General features: G+C 35.0%; 1 protein-coding gene across 1 annotated transcript in view; it reads right to left on the reverse strand.

The window, feature by feature from the left end:
- Positions 1-1,707: 1,707 nt before the first annotated feature.
- ATP8A1 (ATPase phospholipid transporting 8A1) overlaps positions 1,708-19,652 on the reverse strand; it is a 234,393-nt gene continuing 216,448 nt past the window's right edge. Inside the window, exons 35-38 of the mRNA XM_023532240.1 lie at positions 13,512-13,600; positions 12,718-12,810; positions 5,435-5,526; positions 1,708-4,289 (exon numbers count right to left, since the gene is read on the reverse strand). Coding sequence (XP_023388008.1) covers positions 4,192-4,289; positions 5,435-5,526; positions 12,718-12,810; positions 13,512-13,600 — 372 coding nt within the window. The 3' untranslated portion in view covers positions 1,708-4,191. The remainder of the gene's footprint in view (positions 4,290-5,434; positions 5,527-12,717; positions 12,811-13,511; positions 13,601-19,652) is intronic.

Raw genomic sequence — 19,652 nt, forward strand, 5'->3', positions numbered from 1 at the left:
CTAGAACCATGAAACATAAAAATCTGTATTATATTTTTAATATTCTGCTCACATCTTTGCAAGAGCAGATTTCCCTATGGAAAGTTGCTGTTAATTCAAAGTAAGCAAGTATGAAATCTAGCTTTTTTCCTACTTAAGGGAGATTTATTTGCTGAGAAGTTTTGTGAGTTTTATTAAGAAAAGTTCTCAGAGGCAAGCTAAACAAAAGTTTCAATTAAATTTCTTCAAATTTGTTTGTAAAATAATTTACTTATTAAAAAAAAAGTTGTGCAGAGGACCAATTAATTTGTCCACCAAATATTAAATTCCAAGTGAGCCATGATAGAATTTTATAAGGCAGAAATAAACATCAAGATTTACAGCAATAGCCATGCACTGGCCTAGACCACTTTAAATATTAATTCATGCAAACCATAAACCTATCAAAAACACAGCTGGTCTCATACAGAAAATAAATCAAGACGGAAAACGGAAAACATTTATTTCCTTTCCTTCAAAATTTAACTTACATTCCATTTTAATAGCTGTTGAAGGTTAATTAAAATGCAGCAAAGTATGCCTGTTTCTCAAATGACTTCAGTTATTTTAATGTGAGAAAAATCAGACTATCGTCTCTTTAAGAGGCATTATAGAAATGTTCATTATTAAAAAGCATTAATTAGGTACTGAATTGCATGGTGTTACATTAAGTAATTGACAAAGAATTCATAGGTCTGGAATATATGATGCGAATGGGGTGGGCATTTTCTCAATAAATTTTGTAGATGGTTATGAGATTGTAGATTTATTTGATATAAATTTTAAAATCAGGGACTATCAAAGGGCAACTGCACAAAAATAAACACTAATGATTATTTAGCTTTGTAATGAACATTGTTATAATTTAATGGACATTGTTATAATTATTATTTAGCTTTGCAATGGACATTGTTATTAATTGTACAAATATATATAGTCTATTATTTTCAGACTAGCATTCATTTTCTAAAAGAATGTTTTGGATGTTAGATTATAAGTGATGTACAGTGCACACAATATACAACAAATTACTGGCTGTCATATTAGATATTTAGAATGCCGAATTGCAAAATTAAAATATAAAATGTAATGATCAGAATAAATGTTGATTTCTTGAATTCATTTTTTCCGCTGGAAATTAAGAGGAATCACTGATTCCATTTAATGACCATACAATTCATGTACATGGCTAATATTATTGAGCTGAATACATATTCACCTAACTTGATTAGAAAAAGTTTTTCATGAACTTTATAACACTGCTGAAGCAGGCTCACATCAGACACAGAGTGGGGTGTGGGAGGGTGGGCAGCACATAGATCATTTTAAATTTACTACATTCCTGAGAAACATCATTTTCCTGCTAATAATTTCTACCATATAGCATCTTTCTGGGTGTGAGACACCAATATATATATATATATACACACACACACACACACACACACACACACACACACACACATATATAAAACATTTAGAAAGTTCATGCTCAATATCACTGTGTACTATTTATCATTAAAGAAGCAACTCCTAGCTTTTCCATGAGAAATGAATGAGGATTTTCTGCTGTATTTTCTGAACTGTAAACACTGTAAAGCAATGATGTTAGCATTTGCCAGAGTCCCTACAAGGGACTTTTTAATTGAAGAGCATATGTCCTTTATTTCAGAAAATACATGTTAAAAGTCACTTCAATTGTTTATTTTAATCCTGGTAAAACTGTGTTACATTTTTCCTCCTAAGGAAAGTTAAAAAATCAGAGGGTTTTCTCTGATTTAACACTATAAAGCCACTACAATTACAATGTTGTATTTTAAGTTTTGCCAAAGAGGTCACTCCCTGCTGCTAACACCCCCTTCTCACCCCCAAAAGCAAAGAAATTGACTTAATATTGATAGTTCAAATATAGGGTCATGGGACAGAAAAGCATAGTCATATTTCAGACCATGATCCTATGTATTATCAACCATGAGTATTATATTCCTGTTGGAGAGCCCCACAGAAATAATCCATGTGTCAAGATAAAATTAAATTCATCATATTTTGATATTAAAATTTTGGGGAATGCCACTGGTAAGGTAAGGGCAAATAATAGCAGCTGTTCTCTGTAACTGTTAATAGGTTTTCTCTGGAGGGATGTATATCATTCTTATTTTTCGATTTTTGTGGTTTGACCTCAACCATCACTGCTGGGAGGCCCAGAAAAGTCACTCTGCATATTTATTCTGTAGACAGTTAAAATCTGTGACTTCAGAATTTTGAAGACAATTCTAGACATGTGGTCTTGCTAGATGTTTTGATTCATGATTCTCTTAATCTGAACCCCAAGTGGGAAAGGTTTGGGAAGTGAAGTATGTCAACTCCTTGCCCCTTTTAGGTTAGAATTATGTGCGTGTTATACCCTCTCTTATTTGTAGAAAATGTGGGAGGCATGCTTGTAACCAAATAGCTAAAAATACACAGAAGGAAATGATATATAGCCTAATTTTAAATCTGGATTGAGAAAAAGAGTGAAGAGAATGTGAAATTATTAAACTTGAGGAGTGATTAACAAAATCACTTCTCTTAGTTTTAGTTGACCTTTTTTTTTAAAGAGGAAGTTCTACCTATTTTGCTGGTAAGTCCACTTAAAGGCAAACAGGCTTTTGAATAAAAGGCAAAAAGATTGCTTCAGTCTCTGAAATGTATCTGAAAACTAGAATTCCTTTTAATTTTTTTCTAGATGAAAGCATTCTTTTAAAAATAGTGTAGAAAACTGGTTGTGGTTTTTAAACAGCCCCTTCACCATTTACTGTTGGTGGGAAAACAGGCATTTCCAGATGTCTTGAAAATGCTAAAATTAATTAAACTGACCGTACATTTTAAAGCATGTTAACGAAACCTACTCACGTTGAAAAGTGTTCTTTGACTGTAAAGTTATAAAACTTTTTTTTGAGTAAAATAGGTGTTTTTAAAATGGGGAAAATGTACTACTTATTTGTGCCAATTAGCAGCATGTGACTAATTTTGGGAGCTGCTTGACAAGTGAACTGTGAAGTAATTCTCAGTCTTAACTATAGGGCGATCAGCTACCATGGGAGGGCGGGGGGTGCTACATAAGAGAACAGGCATCTCTAGCAGGAATTAACAGGGAGAACCAAAACACAGTACAAGAGCTCATGCATTTATCTGACATGATATTTCAAACATCTCGACAGAAGCATTAGAAATTCTACACGAATATGTAAGCATATTTATCATGAGAGAAAATTTTAAGACAAAATGACATTAATCAATCTACAGCAGAAGTCAGATTTTTTGAAAAAAACAAATGATGATGAAACTTCATTAGAAATGACTGAGACATAAATACAGTTTTAAAAATCAGTACTGTAATGACAGAGTCACATTACCACCTGCACCCTCTAACTTTAAAAAATAAACAAGACAAAGAAAGAAGCATCTGTAAGGCCAAAGGTGCAACATCACAATTTTAGTAGCAAATGCCTTGAAATACTCATTTTTGCAAATCACTCTTACATTTGAAAAGTCGAGCATGCAGATCTTACAGTAGAACTGGCGGTAAACGTTCTCTTAAACTTCTGGGCAAATGACTACTATATGAGAAATACATTTATTAAACTTCTTTGGCAAACATTTATCGGGACAATTTTTGACACAAACATTTATTGTCTTTAGAAATTTTGCTCAGTAGGGTGAGTTATTTCCTAAAGAATGCTGTTTTTTTTTTTCCCAGCATATTCTGAAATCTAAATCTCAATATCGAGTCCCTTTAACTTACTACCATTTTAGAGTTTTTTAATGGTTGGTTGCCTTGTGGTATACCCAAGAAATTGATAGGTACAGCCCCAGAGTAACAGCTTAAGAATACTGACCTATTCTCAGTTTAAGAAAGCACTCTGGCAAGACACAAGGTCATTTTCAATTTCTGTTTACAAAGACTTAGCAAATACTTAAAAAAATCTGAAAGAGATGGTATTACAGTAGAGTTGCACAGTGCTTATGTCTATAAAATACATGAATCTGAATGTCAATCAATTCTCAGTGAGCTCAGATCCACCTTTCCCCTCCTTGGACCATGCTGGAATTGGTCAGCAGATTCTGGTAAAGAATCCTTAGAGACAGCTCTCCTTAGAGACACGGCAGAGCCTGCCTGACAGCCCCTCCCTATCACCATTCATCAGGTCTCTGCTTTGTGGTATCATACGCTCTAATCACTTCCGACTGTGAGACGATTCCATTTTCATCTTGAGAGAAAGCATACCCATCTGTAAGTCAAAGATAAAATAGAAATGATCATCTTTAAGTCACTGGAAATGTCTGTTATTCTGAGTTCTGAGTGCTCATTTTATAACTTGGAGAATGAATGCATCTGTCCCATCTTTAAAAGCATGAAAACACTAATTATTAATGCCCAGAAAAGATACAGACTCAACTGCAAAATTAAGAGTGGGATACTGGCTTAGATTCTATAGTTCTGTTCCCTAGATGAATGAATAGACACTGTCAATGCCCCTCAATTCTCAATTCAGCATCTCAAGTCTGATTCATCCAATTTTTCCTTCCCGACTACCAGATCTCCCTCTAGATGAGGAGAATGAGAGGGAAGGAAGAACAAAAGGAAGGAGATAAGCACATGTAATTGTAAATGGTGGAAAAGTGGTCTTCTTCCCTCCAACAACATTCTGCTTGGCTTTGGGCATCTACAAATAAACTCACTAAAGCCCCAATGTGGCTGGAGAGGACGTGGGGGTAAGAAATGGCCCCCAAAGGGATCGTATCTTTAGAAAAGGCCTCTTGAAGTATAAAGAGCAAAAACATTAAACATGAATATATACAAATGAAAATAAATTTTATGTGGAAACAACATGAAACAAAAGATATATTACTAACACAAACACATTTACTACAGAGCTTTATATATCATATTCTTTTTTGGATCCTTGAAATGTTAAGAGGGCATGCATGATACCTAGTAATTTCCTACAACTCTAAATGTTCATAAATATTTTTGAAGGGGAAAATATGTTTCATTGTGCTGTATGAAAGCTGAAAAAGCTCTTGCAAAGTTATTCAAGGAGAAAAGATAACATTATAGAGGGAGCTTTTAAGAGTTAAGATTTATTTTACTAGTTTTTTTTAAGATTTAAGGAAGCAAAGGGTATGTGGAAATATTATTTTTCTTTAAGTGAAAGCAGCAAGATTTTAAAATGCTCTATCTCTTCTGCTAAAAGTGAGACCACTGTGGTCAAAAGATTCTCTAAACATTTGTTATTACATAACATATTGCAAAATATTAAAACTTATTTTAGCTGCTAATTTAAAAGTTAAATATCCCTAAAGTCAAAATACTGCTCTCATGAATTCTGTGAAGTAATGGCAGAATTTTTAAAAAAATAACTCAGATACTTACGGAGCAAGTTTTGTTGCAACGATTCAGACCGGTACAAATTTACGTGATTCTTCTTAAAGACGTTCTTGAGCAGTTGTGCCCTCTCTGTGAGGCTGCAGAGCAGGTGCAAACGTGTGAAATGAATTATCAACTCGCAGAGATCCCAGTGTGCCCACAGGGCCACCAGAGAGAGTCAGGCTTAAACAAAAGATTGCTTGAGAAATCTGTAGTCTAGTGATTTCTTTTTCACCCTCATTTTCTCAGCTAATGAGATTTCAAAAGTTTAGATAGAAGACCATTTTGTCCTCAATAATCCAGTCAAAAGATTTCCCTATGCCCTAGTTATATTTAAGTTAAATGGAGATACAGAACCTGCACAATGCAATTAATAAAAAAATCTTCTAGTAGTTTATTAGCTTTTAAAATCTTGGTTGACTTACTATATATATTCTAAGCATGGCATTTTTAGAATTAAAAAATTAATTACTATATCTTTTCCTACTCCACACATATTTTGGTGTACAATGTTTTTTAGTTATGTAAAGAAATCCTAAAAATTACACAAAGAAGAAATTTCTTTCTTAATTAGAAAATTTCCATTGCCACTTTGATATGAAATATGTTCCTTTATTTCATTTTAAAATAAACTATTTTCAGAAACTAATTATACTAGGTAGAATGACAAGGAAAAATATTTTTCAATGAATGTTTAGAATTATCTTTTCCACAGAAACAAATCCATGTAATTAATTATGAAACTTCTAAAAGGACACTGCAAGATATAATGCATCTGTTTTTTCCCGCTGCATGTAGAACCATGTCTCACACAGTAGGAACTCAAATCTTTGTCGAATATATGAATTTGAGTGATAATTCTGAACTTCATCAATCCTTCCAATCATGTTATTTCTCCAAAGGCTGATTTATAAACTTTGATATCAAAGAACATAATAAGCGTGAAGAGCTAATAAGTAATCTATATGCATTGTGACAAATGTTTATACAATTTTGTTTTAATCACTGGAACTGACTCAGCTGAAAATTTTCCATCTCATATTTTCCTCACTGTAAAAACTTTAGTTAAATTGCTGTAAGTTATGTTTAGTATTTTGCCAATTATTTTGAGACCCTGAAATGGAACAATTTTTATCATATGCAAAAAAAAAAAAAGGATCTTCTGCAAAATGAACTTGTAATTACACAAACATTTAGGCTTTCGCTGAAGTAAAATATTTAGAAATGTTGACATTTGTAGTAATCTTCTACACATATTTTTTAAAGTCTTGGAATGTTAACTGGTACTTATTAGACATACTTTTTGTCATTAGGAATTAGCTACATTAAGGCAACAAAACTAATCAATCTAAAACTCCAGTGGTTTTACAAATATTTGTAAAACTTGTTTTTGCCAGTGAAATAAACAGATATGGGGAAGGAGAAGGGGCCATTTCTAGTCACTTTTCTTACTCTACTCTGAAAATGATCTAACATTATAGACCCCAGGACCCCGACAGACACTAAAATATGTGACTGCTTTAAAAAAGCCGGCAGTGTTAGCAGCAGGTAGTCTGACTTTGTTAGCAGAGTCTTGCAGGATGGGGTGCTGGGAAGTCTCTGGTGTATAAGATAGAAATGACTACAGATGACTAGAGGATGACAATGTATCATTATATAGCTGCTTTTTTTACCAAAATACATTTTCCAGGTTTTAGGCTGGCATTCCTAAGGCAGACATGAGAAATTTGTCTTTTATGTTATAGCAACTTAAATGTACAAAATAATGTAATTTTGTTTTGTAATGGTTCATATAAGGCTATGTTTTCATTCAGCTATTACATTAATGTCTAATGTTCAAAAAAAAGCAATAAAAAAAAGTCTTTCTTGGGAAAGGAGCACATTACTGCGGAAAGAGCATGAGCTTGGCAATCTTACTTTGGTTTAATTCTGAGTCTGCTACTTATTAGCTGAGCCACCTTAGGCAAACCTTTTTCATTCATCTTATGTATAGCAGGAGGACAGTCCCTAACTCGCAGGCTGACTGTGAGGATTTAGGGAGTTGTACAGCTTCCAGTATGTGACTGGCACTTAGGAAGCACTCAACAAATGTTAGTCCCTCTCACTCTCACTACTCCTCAGATTCTGAAAAATTTATTATTAAAAAATCAACTAGAAGGACATCACAAAACAAAAGATATTTTGCGAGGATCATTTCTGATGCCTTGGTTTCTATTTAATTTTAGCTAAACACATGATGTCTATTGTTACACATGAGTTTCATGTATAATGGCCCCCAATCTACTTCCTTAGTAAAAAAATCATGAGGTTTTATTTATTTATTTATTTATTTTTTAAATTTTGCCTTAGCTACATATTTAGTTCTTGTAGAGCACAGTCTCTCCTAGAGAATATAAATGCCATTCACAGGAGGGTGCTTAATAGTGATGAAGAGCTGTATTTCTCATCGTCTCATCCTACCTTTAGGGATTACTCGTCATGTCAAAATTATGCAATTCTGTGCCACTGATGTTTATGGGTACTGATATTACTATCAAGTCACATTATAAAATATACTGGTAACAGGTTATCTAATAATAGATATGTTCTAAGTTAAGTTTTTGTTGAATAGGTTAATATAGGGTGAGAAAGAAAAACGTCTCACTGAAACCACATCTTCACAACACTTAGTTTTACTCAGTCTTGTATGGTCATTCACTTATATACCAAGCTATGCAAATTCTGAATTTGCTAATGCAGTAATACAATGACTACCACTTAAATAGTGTTGCCTTATTTCCAAGCCCACTAGTTTTGCAACTTAGATATCTGGTGGGCGTGGGGTGGAAAGATACCATGTTTTAAAATAATATTTCATTTATAAACATTAAAAAAGTAAAGGTAAAAACCCACTTACAGTCCTGGATCATGCTGTCATAAGGTACCTTCAGGGATCTTTTAAGAGTGGCAAACCTGCATTTGCTTTCATACTGGGTTGTGAAGCTATTTTGGTTGACTCGTTAAACTGGATCTCCAGAAAGTGAATAACCCTTCATTCATAAGTGTTTTAGTGTGTAGCGTGAGACAGCTGTCCTGTACTAGGTGGTGGTGGTGGGGAGATAAACGATGACTATAACAGGCCTAATCTCTGCTCTGGAGGAGAGAATATTTCATTGTTCTGTCACTTTTTTCTTTATAAGTGTGGGATAGAATCATTACAGTGAGGACAATAGGCTGAGGGAAAACATTTGCTGTGTCCTTCTATCCTAAACCTCCACCAAGAAATTTAAAATATAAAATCCAGGGTGAAAACTGGTAAATATAGTTTCTTTTCCATTAGTTCTGGGGCAATGTTAAAATTGCTTTTCATTAATAATATAGAGAAATGCTGTGAGAGACCGCCTTCGCCATCCACATTACCGAATTATCTGACATCTATACTTCCCTACTCTCTTCTTTAAAGCTAAGGCCATGGGTCAAACAAAGGTGATGGGCAAATTAATGAGAACTGACCTGAAGATCCTAGGGCTGTTTATTAATGACTGCGGATGATATGCTGGTTAATGTTACAGTTAGATATAAAAAGTTATGAATCTCATTATTATATTTGCCTGTCTATAAGATGCACTGCTTCACATGAACACCAAAGATATCCAAAACTGGATACCGTTGCCTGTCTCTAATGAAGCCAGTGTCCACATCCCTTATTTTAATCCTTTGGGTTTCTGAATTTACATTTAAAAATTTTTTGTTTTGTTTAAGAAAACGAGATTTTACGCACTACTTATAGATATAAAACTCCCAAGTGGGATCTGAGAGGCTCCCCAAAATTAACATTTCTGCTATAAAACATATAAATATTTACATTATAGACAGAACAAACACTGTTAATGTCCTAATATTTATAGAAAAAATGGCTGAGTTTTTTTCAGCAAATATTTGCCATAAACCTATAGAAAAAATTGATTTTCGAAGTTTTTTGAAGTTTGGAATTGTAGATGCTTCCTCTCTGTGGAGTTGGAGCATGTCCACATAAAAGTTATGGCAAAGAATAGGGTCTCACAGCTCATATGTTATTTTCTTAACCAAAAATAATAAGCCATGGCTACACAGTGATCAGGAACAAGCTTTGGATTTATTCTCCAAATATCTTAGGCTTCAATCAATTTCTACTATAACCCATGGCTCAAAAGCAGTATACTTAGATGATGAAATACACCTTTCCCTCCCAATTTTCAATGTATAATTGGACTATACATAATTTGCTGGATAAGATGGTAAGTGGCATCCTATTTCTTCTAAAAAAGACTATTTTAACTAAGATGTGTTAATTTTTGAAAATGAGTAAAGATGAGAAATAAATTATTGTAAATACTAACAGTACTACAAGTTATAGTTTCTCTGACAGTTTCATTTTATGTGTAGCTTGACTTCACAGCACTGCTTAGAGAAGTTTAAACAAAATTTAGGGATGATCAGCTCTCAAATTCTTCCTTAAGAACTGAATCATTCTTTGACAAAAAAAATAAACCACCATTACTTTGGACATTACTAATTTGAGAAATGTAATCTATATAATTCTATGTTTTTACATATACTATTTTGAGTTAACTACCCACAGGTCAACCGTCTATTTACCACCCACTACTCCACTATCCTTTCACCTACCCTTTCACTCACTCACTCACTCACTCACTCATTCCTCAGTTCATTCTCTTGACCATTCATTCATCCATTCAACACATATTTATCTGGTGCTACTATGCTCCGGGTGGTAGGCTAGGTGTTGGGTAGCAGTTAAGACTAAGACAGAGGCTTTTCCTTCAAGGAGCTCAATCTAGCAGGGGAAACAAACAGATACATTATAATACAATAAATGTAAAAACAGTAGAATAAACAAATTATAGAGATAGTGGGTTAGAAATTAATTTTGTGAAAACTTGAGGTAATTGCATTTGAACTGGGTTTCGAAAGCTAGGAATCAGACTGCCCAGTCTGTTAGAGGGTATCAGCTTCTAGACAAGAGAACAGCCTGTGCAAAGACTGGGAGACATAAAATAACACAGTGTTTTAGAACTAAAGGAAGTCTGATATTGCTAAAATCATAGAAATCACAATTTTTCCCTCTTTGAAAATGTAAATTAACTAACTTTTTGAAATTTGACATTGATCTCATTCTCCAAGATTCCTAAAATAATCCTGGCAGTAAAATCAGCCTGATAATTCCTCAATTGCCTTAGAATGCAATTAGTTTAGTATGAAGACTTTTCCAACTAGTTGCTGTTTTTCTCCTTTCACAGGTCCTTTTTCTTCCCCTTCCTCTAGCTATCGTCCAGTAGGAAGACACTGTGGTCAGGCTGACCATAACCATTCTTCTGAGCACCAAAAGGCAGCAACAGCAACATGGGCTATGAGTTGTACCAGGGGTTTCTGTCTGTGGCATTCAGCTAATAGCTAACTATTCCATAGTCATGGAGAAAAGCTGAATAGCTATGTTAGGCAAATAAGCTGCGCAGCAGCAGGAAGCATATCAGATGCATTTTCTATGGAGAAGGTGGTGGCCACTTACGGCAGAATTCACTTTTTTCCTTTTAGGCTCTCTAACTTATTTTATTTAATGGAAAAGGCTGACATCATAGACTCATTGACTCTTTAGGGTCTAGAGGTTATCATATTGAATCCTCAGTCTGATTTATGAATTGTCAAAGTCACTGATATACTACAAACCACGAAAACTAAATATCACTTGGAAGGGCTTAATGTAAGTTTTATTAACATATAAATATAATAAATTTATACCTGAGAGTAGTAACAGTATTCAGTGGCCTTTCTCTAATAATTGTTAAAAAATGGTTTTAATCACAATTTCATGAACTGGAACTCTAACCACATCCTTTTTACAGCGAGAGTGAGAGGAGATATTTACTGAGGGATTACTTATGTCAGGCGATGGAACGGGTGTAGATTTTTAGATAAAGGGACAGAGATGGAGGGGAAGGTGGAGGGAGGAGGAGAATACTTATAACCTAGAAGTAGGTATTATTATTCCTATCAATATATTCAGGGACACTGATTTAGAGAGGTCAAGGACTTGAAAGTCAGTGGTTGGCTGTTTTTGCTGCTTTATCACATTCTTGAAAAGGAAAGGCAGCACAAGGAGGCAGAATGGTTAGGAGCAGGGGCTTGAGAATCAACTGACATGGACTCAAGGCCCAGATCTGTCACTCTGACTGATAACTTAGAGTCTAAGATCCAGTTTCCTCATCTGGAAAAACATGCAGATGATGGATTTGTATAGGGTTGTTATTGGATTTCAAGGAGATAGTACACAGGAAGTGTTAACTGTAGCACACAGCATTCAGTAAGTGCTCAACAAATGCCAGCGCCACTATTTTGAGAGGCACAGAATAGTGTGTGATATGATCCCAAGGCCTCATGAAAGCAAGTGAGGGCTGCAAGCCAGGGTCTTGTCTTGAATTCCCCATGTGACACTTACTCCATCATGTCAAACAGATTAACAACAGTGAATCATGACAAAGGTAACATATACCAGGGCAAAACGTTTCCTGTGGTTTAGACAAAACTTTAGCTCATTTTAGTGTGACGAGGGAGAGAAAAATAAATACCTGGTATTATATTCATAATTGTGTTTTTATTATAGACTGCTTTCAAATAATTGTAATTTCTTTTTTATAATGCTTTGTGAATTCAGTAAATTTTATTAGCTTTCCAACCTTGCTTTTTTGGGTGGCAGTGGTGAGGAAAGGACATGGGAGACAACTCACTTGCTATATGATACACGCCCAGGGAAGTTCCTAATAGCGTACTGAACCATGTACGCAATTGTAGGGTGCTTTGCCCTATGTCAAGCTCTGATTTTCATAACGTGCTATTTTATTATGGATACTGTTTCAAGCTAAAAGTCTTTTATTTCCCTTTTAGTTTAATAGCACGATATTTGTAACTACCATTTATTTAATGCTCATTAAGCATCAGACTCCAAACTATCTGCTTTATCGACAGTATTTTATTCAATTCTTACAACTAGCCACGAGGTGGACACTATCACCCCTATTTTATAGATGAAAAAATTGAGGCTCAGTAGCATTAAGCAACTTGGTTAAGGTCACACACAGCTTAGTGAATGACAGATTTGACTTGAATTCACATCTCTCTGATTCCAAAATCTGTCAATGACACTGCTAGCTCTTTGCTAACTGATAAACATGACTTTTACCACTTATTTCCAAACACTGGTAAAAGAAAAATTTAAAGTTCACTTGGAAAAGAATGTGTTCAGTGTATTTTACCTTTTTCCAAGCACGACTGCTCCTGGGTCTTGAGATTTTGCCTCCAGCTCTTGAACTTCATCTACTAATGTTTTAAAAGCAGTCCTTTTGATACTTAAAAAAAAAAAAAAAAGATTTGCATGGAAATATTCGTGTGAAGACTTAAGACTTCACAAAACTGGCTTATTACCATGCTGTTAAGTACAACAGTAACCAGAGTACAAGCAACAGTTTTTCAATAGAATATAAAAAATTACAATAATTTTGAGCATTAATATATTTATAGAAATAACAGACTTAAATGGTTTAGGTTTATAACATTAAAACTCTCAGTTATTAAATAAGCATCATATAATTAACTTTAATGATATCACTTTTTGTGGGAAGAGATAACATTTTAAAACTTATAATCCTTGAGAAAAATTACTAAAGTTTTAGTTTCTTACAGTCTGTATTTTATATATGTTTAGAATCAGGCAAGCAAAAACTTCATTTCACAACTATTATTTACTAATAAAGAAAATATATATGTGTATTTGGAGATAATAGAATTTTTTCTTCTACCTTGGATGGGTTTTTAAGGCTGATTTCTAAGAAACGTATTCTCTAGTATTAACTAAAACCAACCTGTTTTACTTCTCATTCGGTCTTTTAAACTAATTTTAGTTTTCTAGCTCTTCAATCACTCCTTTCTTCATTTACTTATATAGAATCAATGAATATCACTAATTTCTATTCTGAAGACTACATTCTTGAGTCGATGTTACAGGTAGAGAATATGAGGATTAAGATACATAATCGAGTATTATACTTACACCTTGTATGCCACATCAAGAAGCAAAGATGCCACAGGGATAAATAACAGGCCAGTCCAAAAGACTCCGGAACTAAACAACATGGCTGCCTGAGTAAACCATTAGAAACAATGTTACTTTAAAAACCAAGAAACACATCATTCTTGTTTAGTTTCTATATTATTTTAAGTAAAATAATTTTGAGACTCTCATTTTGCAAGAGGGTATGTAATAATTCTAAATTTAAACTTGTGAAATATTTGAAATTAAAAGCCAAATGTGTTAAAATATGTATTTAGTACATCTAATTTTTCCCTTTCAAGTGGCTAATATAGCAAAGTTTTATATTTGCCAAATATTTTCATATTTTTATGTGAGATTTATATTATTGTGGTCAATACATGGAGTAACAAGCTTTCACCTTCTTTTACAACTTAAAATATCTTTGATCTTCATTTATAACTTAGAATATCAAATCAATCTTTTTGAGCAAATTCAAATATATTCTGGATTAAATTCTCTTATAACATGTAAAATAAATTCTAGTTAGAAACTAAATTTACATTTCTACCAAATAAAAATTAACTTTACTTTTATAAAATACAACATATTAAAAAATGATCCCAATGAATCATGAATATAGTATAATCAAATTAAGCTATCTATGAAATAATTTTATTTTCAATTGCTATTACCTGGAATAATCTTAATTTTGTTCAAAGACTGGCATAACTTGTATTGCTACATCCTATTATTGCTAAAGTCAAACCAAATATCTAATATGTAAAGCCCAAATAAAAATGTAGCAAAAATAATTTTAATCATTCTTTTGCATCAAATCCCAAACTGCTATATCAGAGTCTTCTGGGTTGCAAAGAAAATAATTCTATAATTAAAAAATTAATAAATTCTATTAGTTATTTGTAATTACAATAAAAATTCCTTTGTCATGTAATTAGATTACATAGAGCTTAAAAGTAATATGTCATACAATAAAATAAAAATATTTTGTTTTACTTCAAGTCTATTTGTTTATCAAGAGTAAATTTTCAGTAAATGTATGGTTATGTAACCTCATTAAAAAGTAGCCAACTAATGCATGCACATTTACACTCTATGAAAAAATCACATAGAATTTTTTTTAAACCAGGTATATAGTTCAGTAATTAAAAATGACCTACCATTTAATTCTTACAGGCTTTTTCACAATTACACACAAGCAGTCCTAATCAAACAATGCTTAAGAAACAGAAAGATTCCTACTTTTAAATTATATTTCAAATTATCTATTCATTTGACTCTCTATTAAGACCAGAAATTGTTTGAATTTTTTCTACATGAACACAGGCTTACTCATACAGACTGTTGGTTCAAGAATGATAAGTTTTTCCCCTTTATAGGATCAAATAGCTCTGAACACAGTTAAAATAAAAACATGCTATTACAAAAAATTTCAGAATATAAATGTGGCCACGTGGATTCCATGAAATAGCACTCACAGACACCAACATGAAAAATAGTCACATAAAAGTCACTTTATTTTATAAGCAAAACATGATCTTCGACATGTTTGCTGACATCCTCAATAGCGAAAACCAACAATAACTATGTAATAGGAAATGTCTATCAAGTCAGTGGGTTTTGTTTAGAGTGAAGGAAGCTTTTTAGTAACAACTGTAAAAATCCACATTTCTTTTTCCTTGGGCAGGGGGAGTTAAGATTCAAGATTCTAAGTCATGCAACTGAAAATATCTTGTTTACTTGGCTTAATTTTAACCTACTTTAGGCGGCAAGAGAAGAAATATTTATTCTTGTCTTTGCCACCTTGTATTAAATGTCCGCTGGTGGAAAAGGAAAAGTGGTGGTGGAGACTTGAGGCTGCTAATTCTGACCATTGTGATGTTAACTGAGTTGGGGTGGGTGGTGGGGGGACAACTGGCGCCCACTATTCAGTCTACTCGCCTTTGGCTTTACAAATGAACAACATGAATTGAGGGGAAAAAAGTTTTTCTGCGTCATATCTGAAAGCCTGTCAGATTTTTTTTTCTTTTGCAGAGTTAATCCAAACCTAAAAGATTTAAAGCCGACATTCGCATTAAAGACAGAGTCTCTTTGTATTTTTTGGATGAAGAGGGTGGGGGGAAATAAAATCCCACAGAGGTATTTCCTTCTTTTCTGTATAAGAAAGCCCCCCACTCTCTCTGTAGAAACCATTTTTGTCTCTAACTTTTCACATCTCTCCACTCCAGGGCAGGTCAGCTGGAGAAAGGCTCCCGATCCCCGCAGACAATGGGGGGAACAGGAGCAGCCCGTTGGGGGGCTGGGCTCAAGCTTCCTCCAACAGCACTTTGCAAATTGCTCCTAATGTGGGAGATTGGTGGGCCTTGCCAAGTGGCCCCCACCGCCCCTCCTCGAGGCCCTGTGAGACCAAATGGAATCTGCCACAAAAGTGGCTCCGGCGGGGACTGGAGAAAGGATCAGCCGAGGGAGCTGCAAAGCCGGTACCCTGGAGGGCACAGGCCCTGCGCAGCGAACAAACAGCCACTTGTCTCCGCAGAGCGACGCTGGCTCAACATTGGACCACGCGGCTTCAAAAATGAACCAACGCTGCCTGAAAACGCAAGATGTGGCAGAGAAATGAGGAAATGTTCTGCAAAAGTTACAGAGAAAGAACATTTGAGAAAATAAGAGTTCACACGCATTTAACCAAGTGAAGGGGCTTGACCGGATAAGAGGGGCTTACCTTCTGACCCACCATGAGGTGATCCCTTAGAACCTACGATCCCACACCAGAGGGGAACACTTACTTTTTCACCTTCAGGGTCCCCAAGTTCCATCTTGTAGGAGAGAGAATTTCAATATGCTCCCTGCCTACAAACCTTTAGCTATGGTTCTTAATTCTACCCCTCCTTTTACACTATAAATGTCAGAGAGCTGCATGATGACTCTTATTCTTGGATAGAGAATGGACGCTGTCTCAACAAGAAAGCCCTTTGGGGGACCCCAAGACTGTATCTGTGGACTGTGATAAACAGCCCCGAAGGCAGTTCTGGCTCTGCCCCTCCCAGCTCCCAGACGCGGGGTTGGTGGCGGGGTTAGGGGGGTGAGGGAGTGGAGCAACTCTCAGTCTCTGCCTTCTCAGGTGTAAAGTGGATCTTAAGAATTAAACCTGATGTTTGTAAAGTGGCTGCTTTTATTAATAACGCTGATTAATAACCAACTTTCTTCATTTTAATTTTCAAATTTCTTTAAACATGCTAGTCTTTTGTTTTCCCTAGTGATCTCTTTCATGAGGTTCGAGGAAGGAAATTTTTATCACAATATTAAATTAAGTATAAGTCAGTTTATAAATGTCATGATTTCATCGCATTAATACCACAAAATATGCCTGTTTTAAGACTGAAACTGGCCAAAGTAACTGACCACTAATAAGTTCCTAATAAATTCAATTTGCTAATTTAGGAAATGTAGATAAATTTTTTTCATAAAAATTATTAAAGACTTCATGGGCATAGTATACTAACTAGAGAATGGAAAATTATTCAGAAAACAGTGCTGTAAGACTTAGTTTTTTTGAGGGGGTAGAGGGCAGCAAGATAAATTCCAGAGGTGTTAAGAGTCAATGTGAATAACAACAGGAAAACAAGTGATTATTAAAGTGTTTAGATAAAGCTTTATATAAGAACTTTCTTAGCTTAAAAAGTGAAAAAACTACAAAAAGAAATGCTTTAGAGCAGGGGTCCCCAACACCTGGGCCGCAGACGGGTACCAGTTAGTGGTCTGTTAGGAACCGGGCTGCACAGCAAGAGGTGAGCGGTGGGCCAGTGAGCAAAACTTCATCTGTATTTCCAGCCGCTCCTCAGCACTCTAGCATCACCGCCTCAGCTCCACCTCAAATCATCAGGCATTAGATTCTCACAGGAGCACTGGTCCCTGGTACCAACAAGGTTGGGGACCACTGCTTAGAGAACTGACTCATAAAGATGTAGAAGCTCCACATGTTCAAAAAGAACATAACTAAAAAGTAAATGAAAAACAAAAAACTGGAATAATGACTACCATAAACAGATGAAATTCTACTATGATAAGTGATTATAAAAATAGACCATTTATCTTCATAGGAATAGCTAAGATAGAAAAAGACTTGAAAAGGTATTCACGAAAGCAGCAGCAAGTAATCAATAACATGGAAAAGTGATGAACTTTCTGTAGTCATAGAAACTTGACAAAATTAGATCAGATTTAAACAACTCACTATAAGTTGAAGAGGGGTATGGTGACACAGGTCTTTGTAACAATTTATATTCCCATCATCAGTGTACTTGCCTTTGGGAAAGGTATTTGGCATCAAGGACACAACGCTCATTCCTGCTAATCTGATAATTTAATTTCCGGAACTATGTGTTGAATTTTGGGACATCTTTTGCATGTAGGTTAGTATCCTGTGATACTAGTATACTATGGTTGTTAGGCTTGAAAGCCCTCCCCCTCCAAAGTGTGCCATGGTGCAGTGTTTAGTAACAGTATAAACAAACCACAGCCACACCCTCTTGGAGAGTCACAGCACAGAGCAGAATATTTAAGGCTTTGAGAAATCACAGTGAAGAACTCTATACTGAATAGTTTTTTAAACCAAGGTTTCCAAATGTATTTATCAACCTTTGAACACTTTTCCCACACATTGCTTACTATTATCCCATGGACCTAATTTTGGGGAATGCAAATATTCATTGTGAGTTCTTTTAAATAGTAAAACATTAGTGAAAACTAACAAGACACTATGTGTCTGGTTAAGTAAATGTATATCCATTAAGAGAATATTACCCAAGCTGTTAAAGATGTATTTCACAGAATGTAATTATTAGAAAACTGATTGGAAAGCATTCTAAAATAAAGGGAAAGGTAATATATCCTGCCATCCTCTCAGGAGCCTTCTGTTATCACATAAATGCTCCTAGCAAGGTTGGTGACTTCTGTTATCTATAGGGGATCAGTCACCTCTTTTCCCTGTGGCTTAGATCTCTTGACTGTGCATCTAACACAGACTATCCAGCGGTGAACTTGACCATGGCACAGGAGCTTCAAACTAGATACATCCAAACTGAACACACACAGTCTTTCCCCCCAGACCTGCTCTTCCTTTGTGCAATCTATCCAGGTAATGGCGTCAGCGCCGATGCAGTGACTAAGACAGAAACTGGGCTCTCTTCTTAAATTGTCTCTTTGTTCCACAACCCATTTATCACCAGATTCTGTTGTGCTTTAGTAGGGCTTTCATTTTGGTGGCACCTATCACCCATTTTCTAGTTGTACCTTTGTCTTCCTGTTATACTTTAATTTCTGTAAGAGGAAGAACTATATCCTGATAAATAATCACAACCCAAGTGCTTAACCACCAAGCAGGTGTTCAGTAAATAATTACTGAATAAGTAAGTTCATACAACCTAGTGTTTGGAGGGATTAAAAATCAAACCACCACTGCTTTGGGACTATGTTTCTGAGATGTGGCAGTTACAGTTTGACTGGTTTTCCTGTGTTTCGACATGGAATTATCCTGGCTGTGGTTATAACTAGGTATTTATATGATTTAGTGACACAGGAGAAAAGGATGATTCAGCTTCCTAACCATCCTTTTTCCAACGTCGGTTGTTTTTTTTCTGTTAAAAAAGCTGAGTAACACGTATTAAAAGCTTAAGTATGTTAAAGTACTTTTCTCTCCCTGCCATTTGAATCAAAAGAAATATTTTGGTGAATCCGGGGACAGTATAATTGGAAGTAACATAATTTTTTGGTGGGGGGGTAGGCTGGGAAGAAGGGATGTAGAATGAGCAGAAGAAAAGGAAGGTCTTGTAACTAGTTTACCATTAGCATTTGTCAAGTCCTCTGATCCAAATCTTTATTCTATGGCTTCCGGTACTTTCTGGAATACTGTGTATTCTATAATGAAAAGTCATTTGCCAAGGCTTCAAATAATGATATTAATGACATTTGGGTAACTTTCTGTGACCTGGTCTTTGCTTAACTTTTCAGTTCTAGTTTTGACCATTCCTTATCTTAGCAACTCTAACTTGCCTCTGCTTGGGCTATTGACTACTTGGAAAGCCTTTCTCACATTTGCCTCCCTGAACAGCTCAGGGAACAGCAGTACCAAGAAACCTTTCC

This window comes from Pteropus vampyrus, unplaced genomic scaffold (assembly GCF_000151845.1).
Source record: "Pteropus vampyrus isolate Shadow unplaced genomic scaffold, Pvam_2.0 Scaffold79, whole genome shotgun sequence".
In the NCBI taxonomy this organism is placed as follows: Eukaryota; Metazoa; Chordata; class Mammalia; order Chiroptera; family Pteropodidae; genus Pteropus; species Pteropus vampyrus.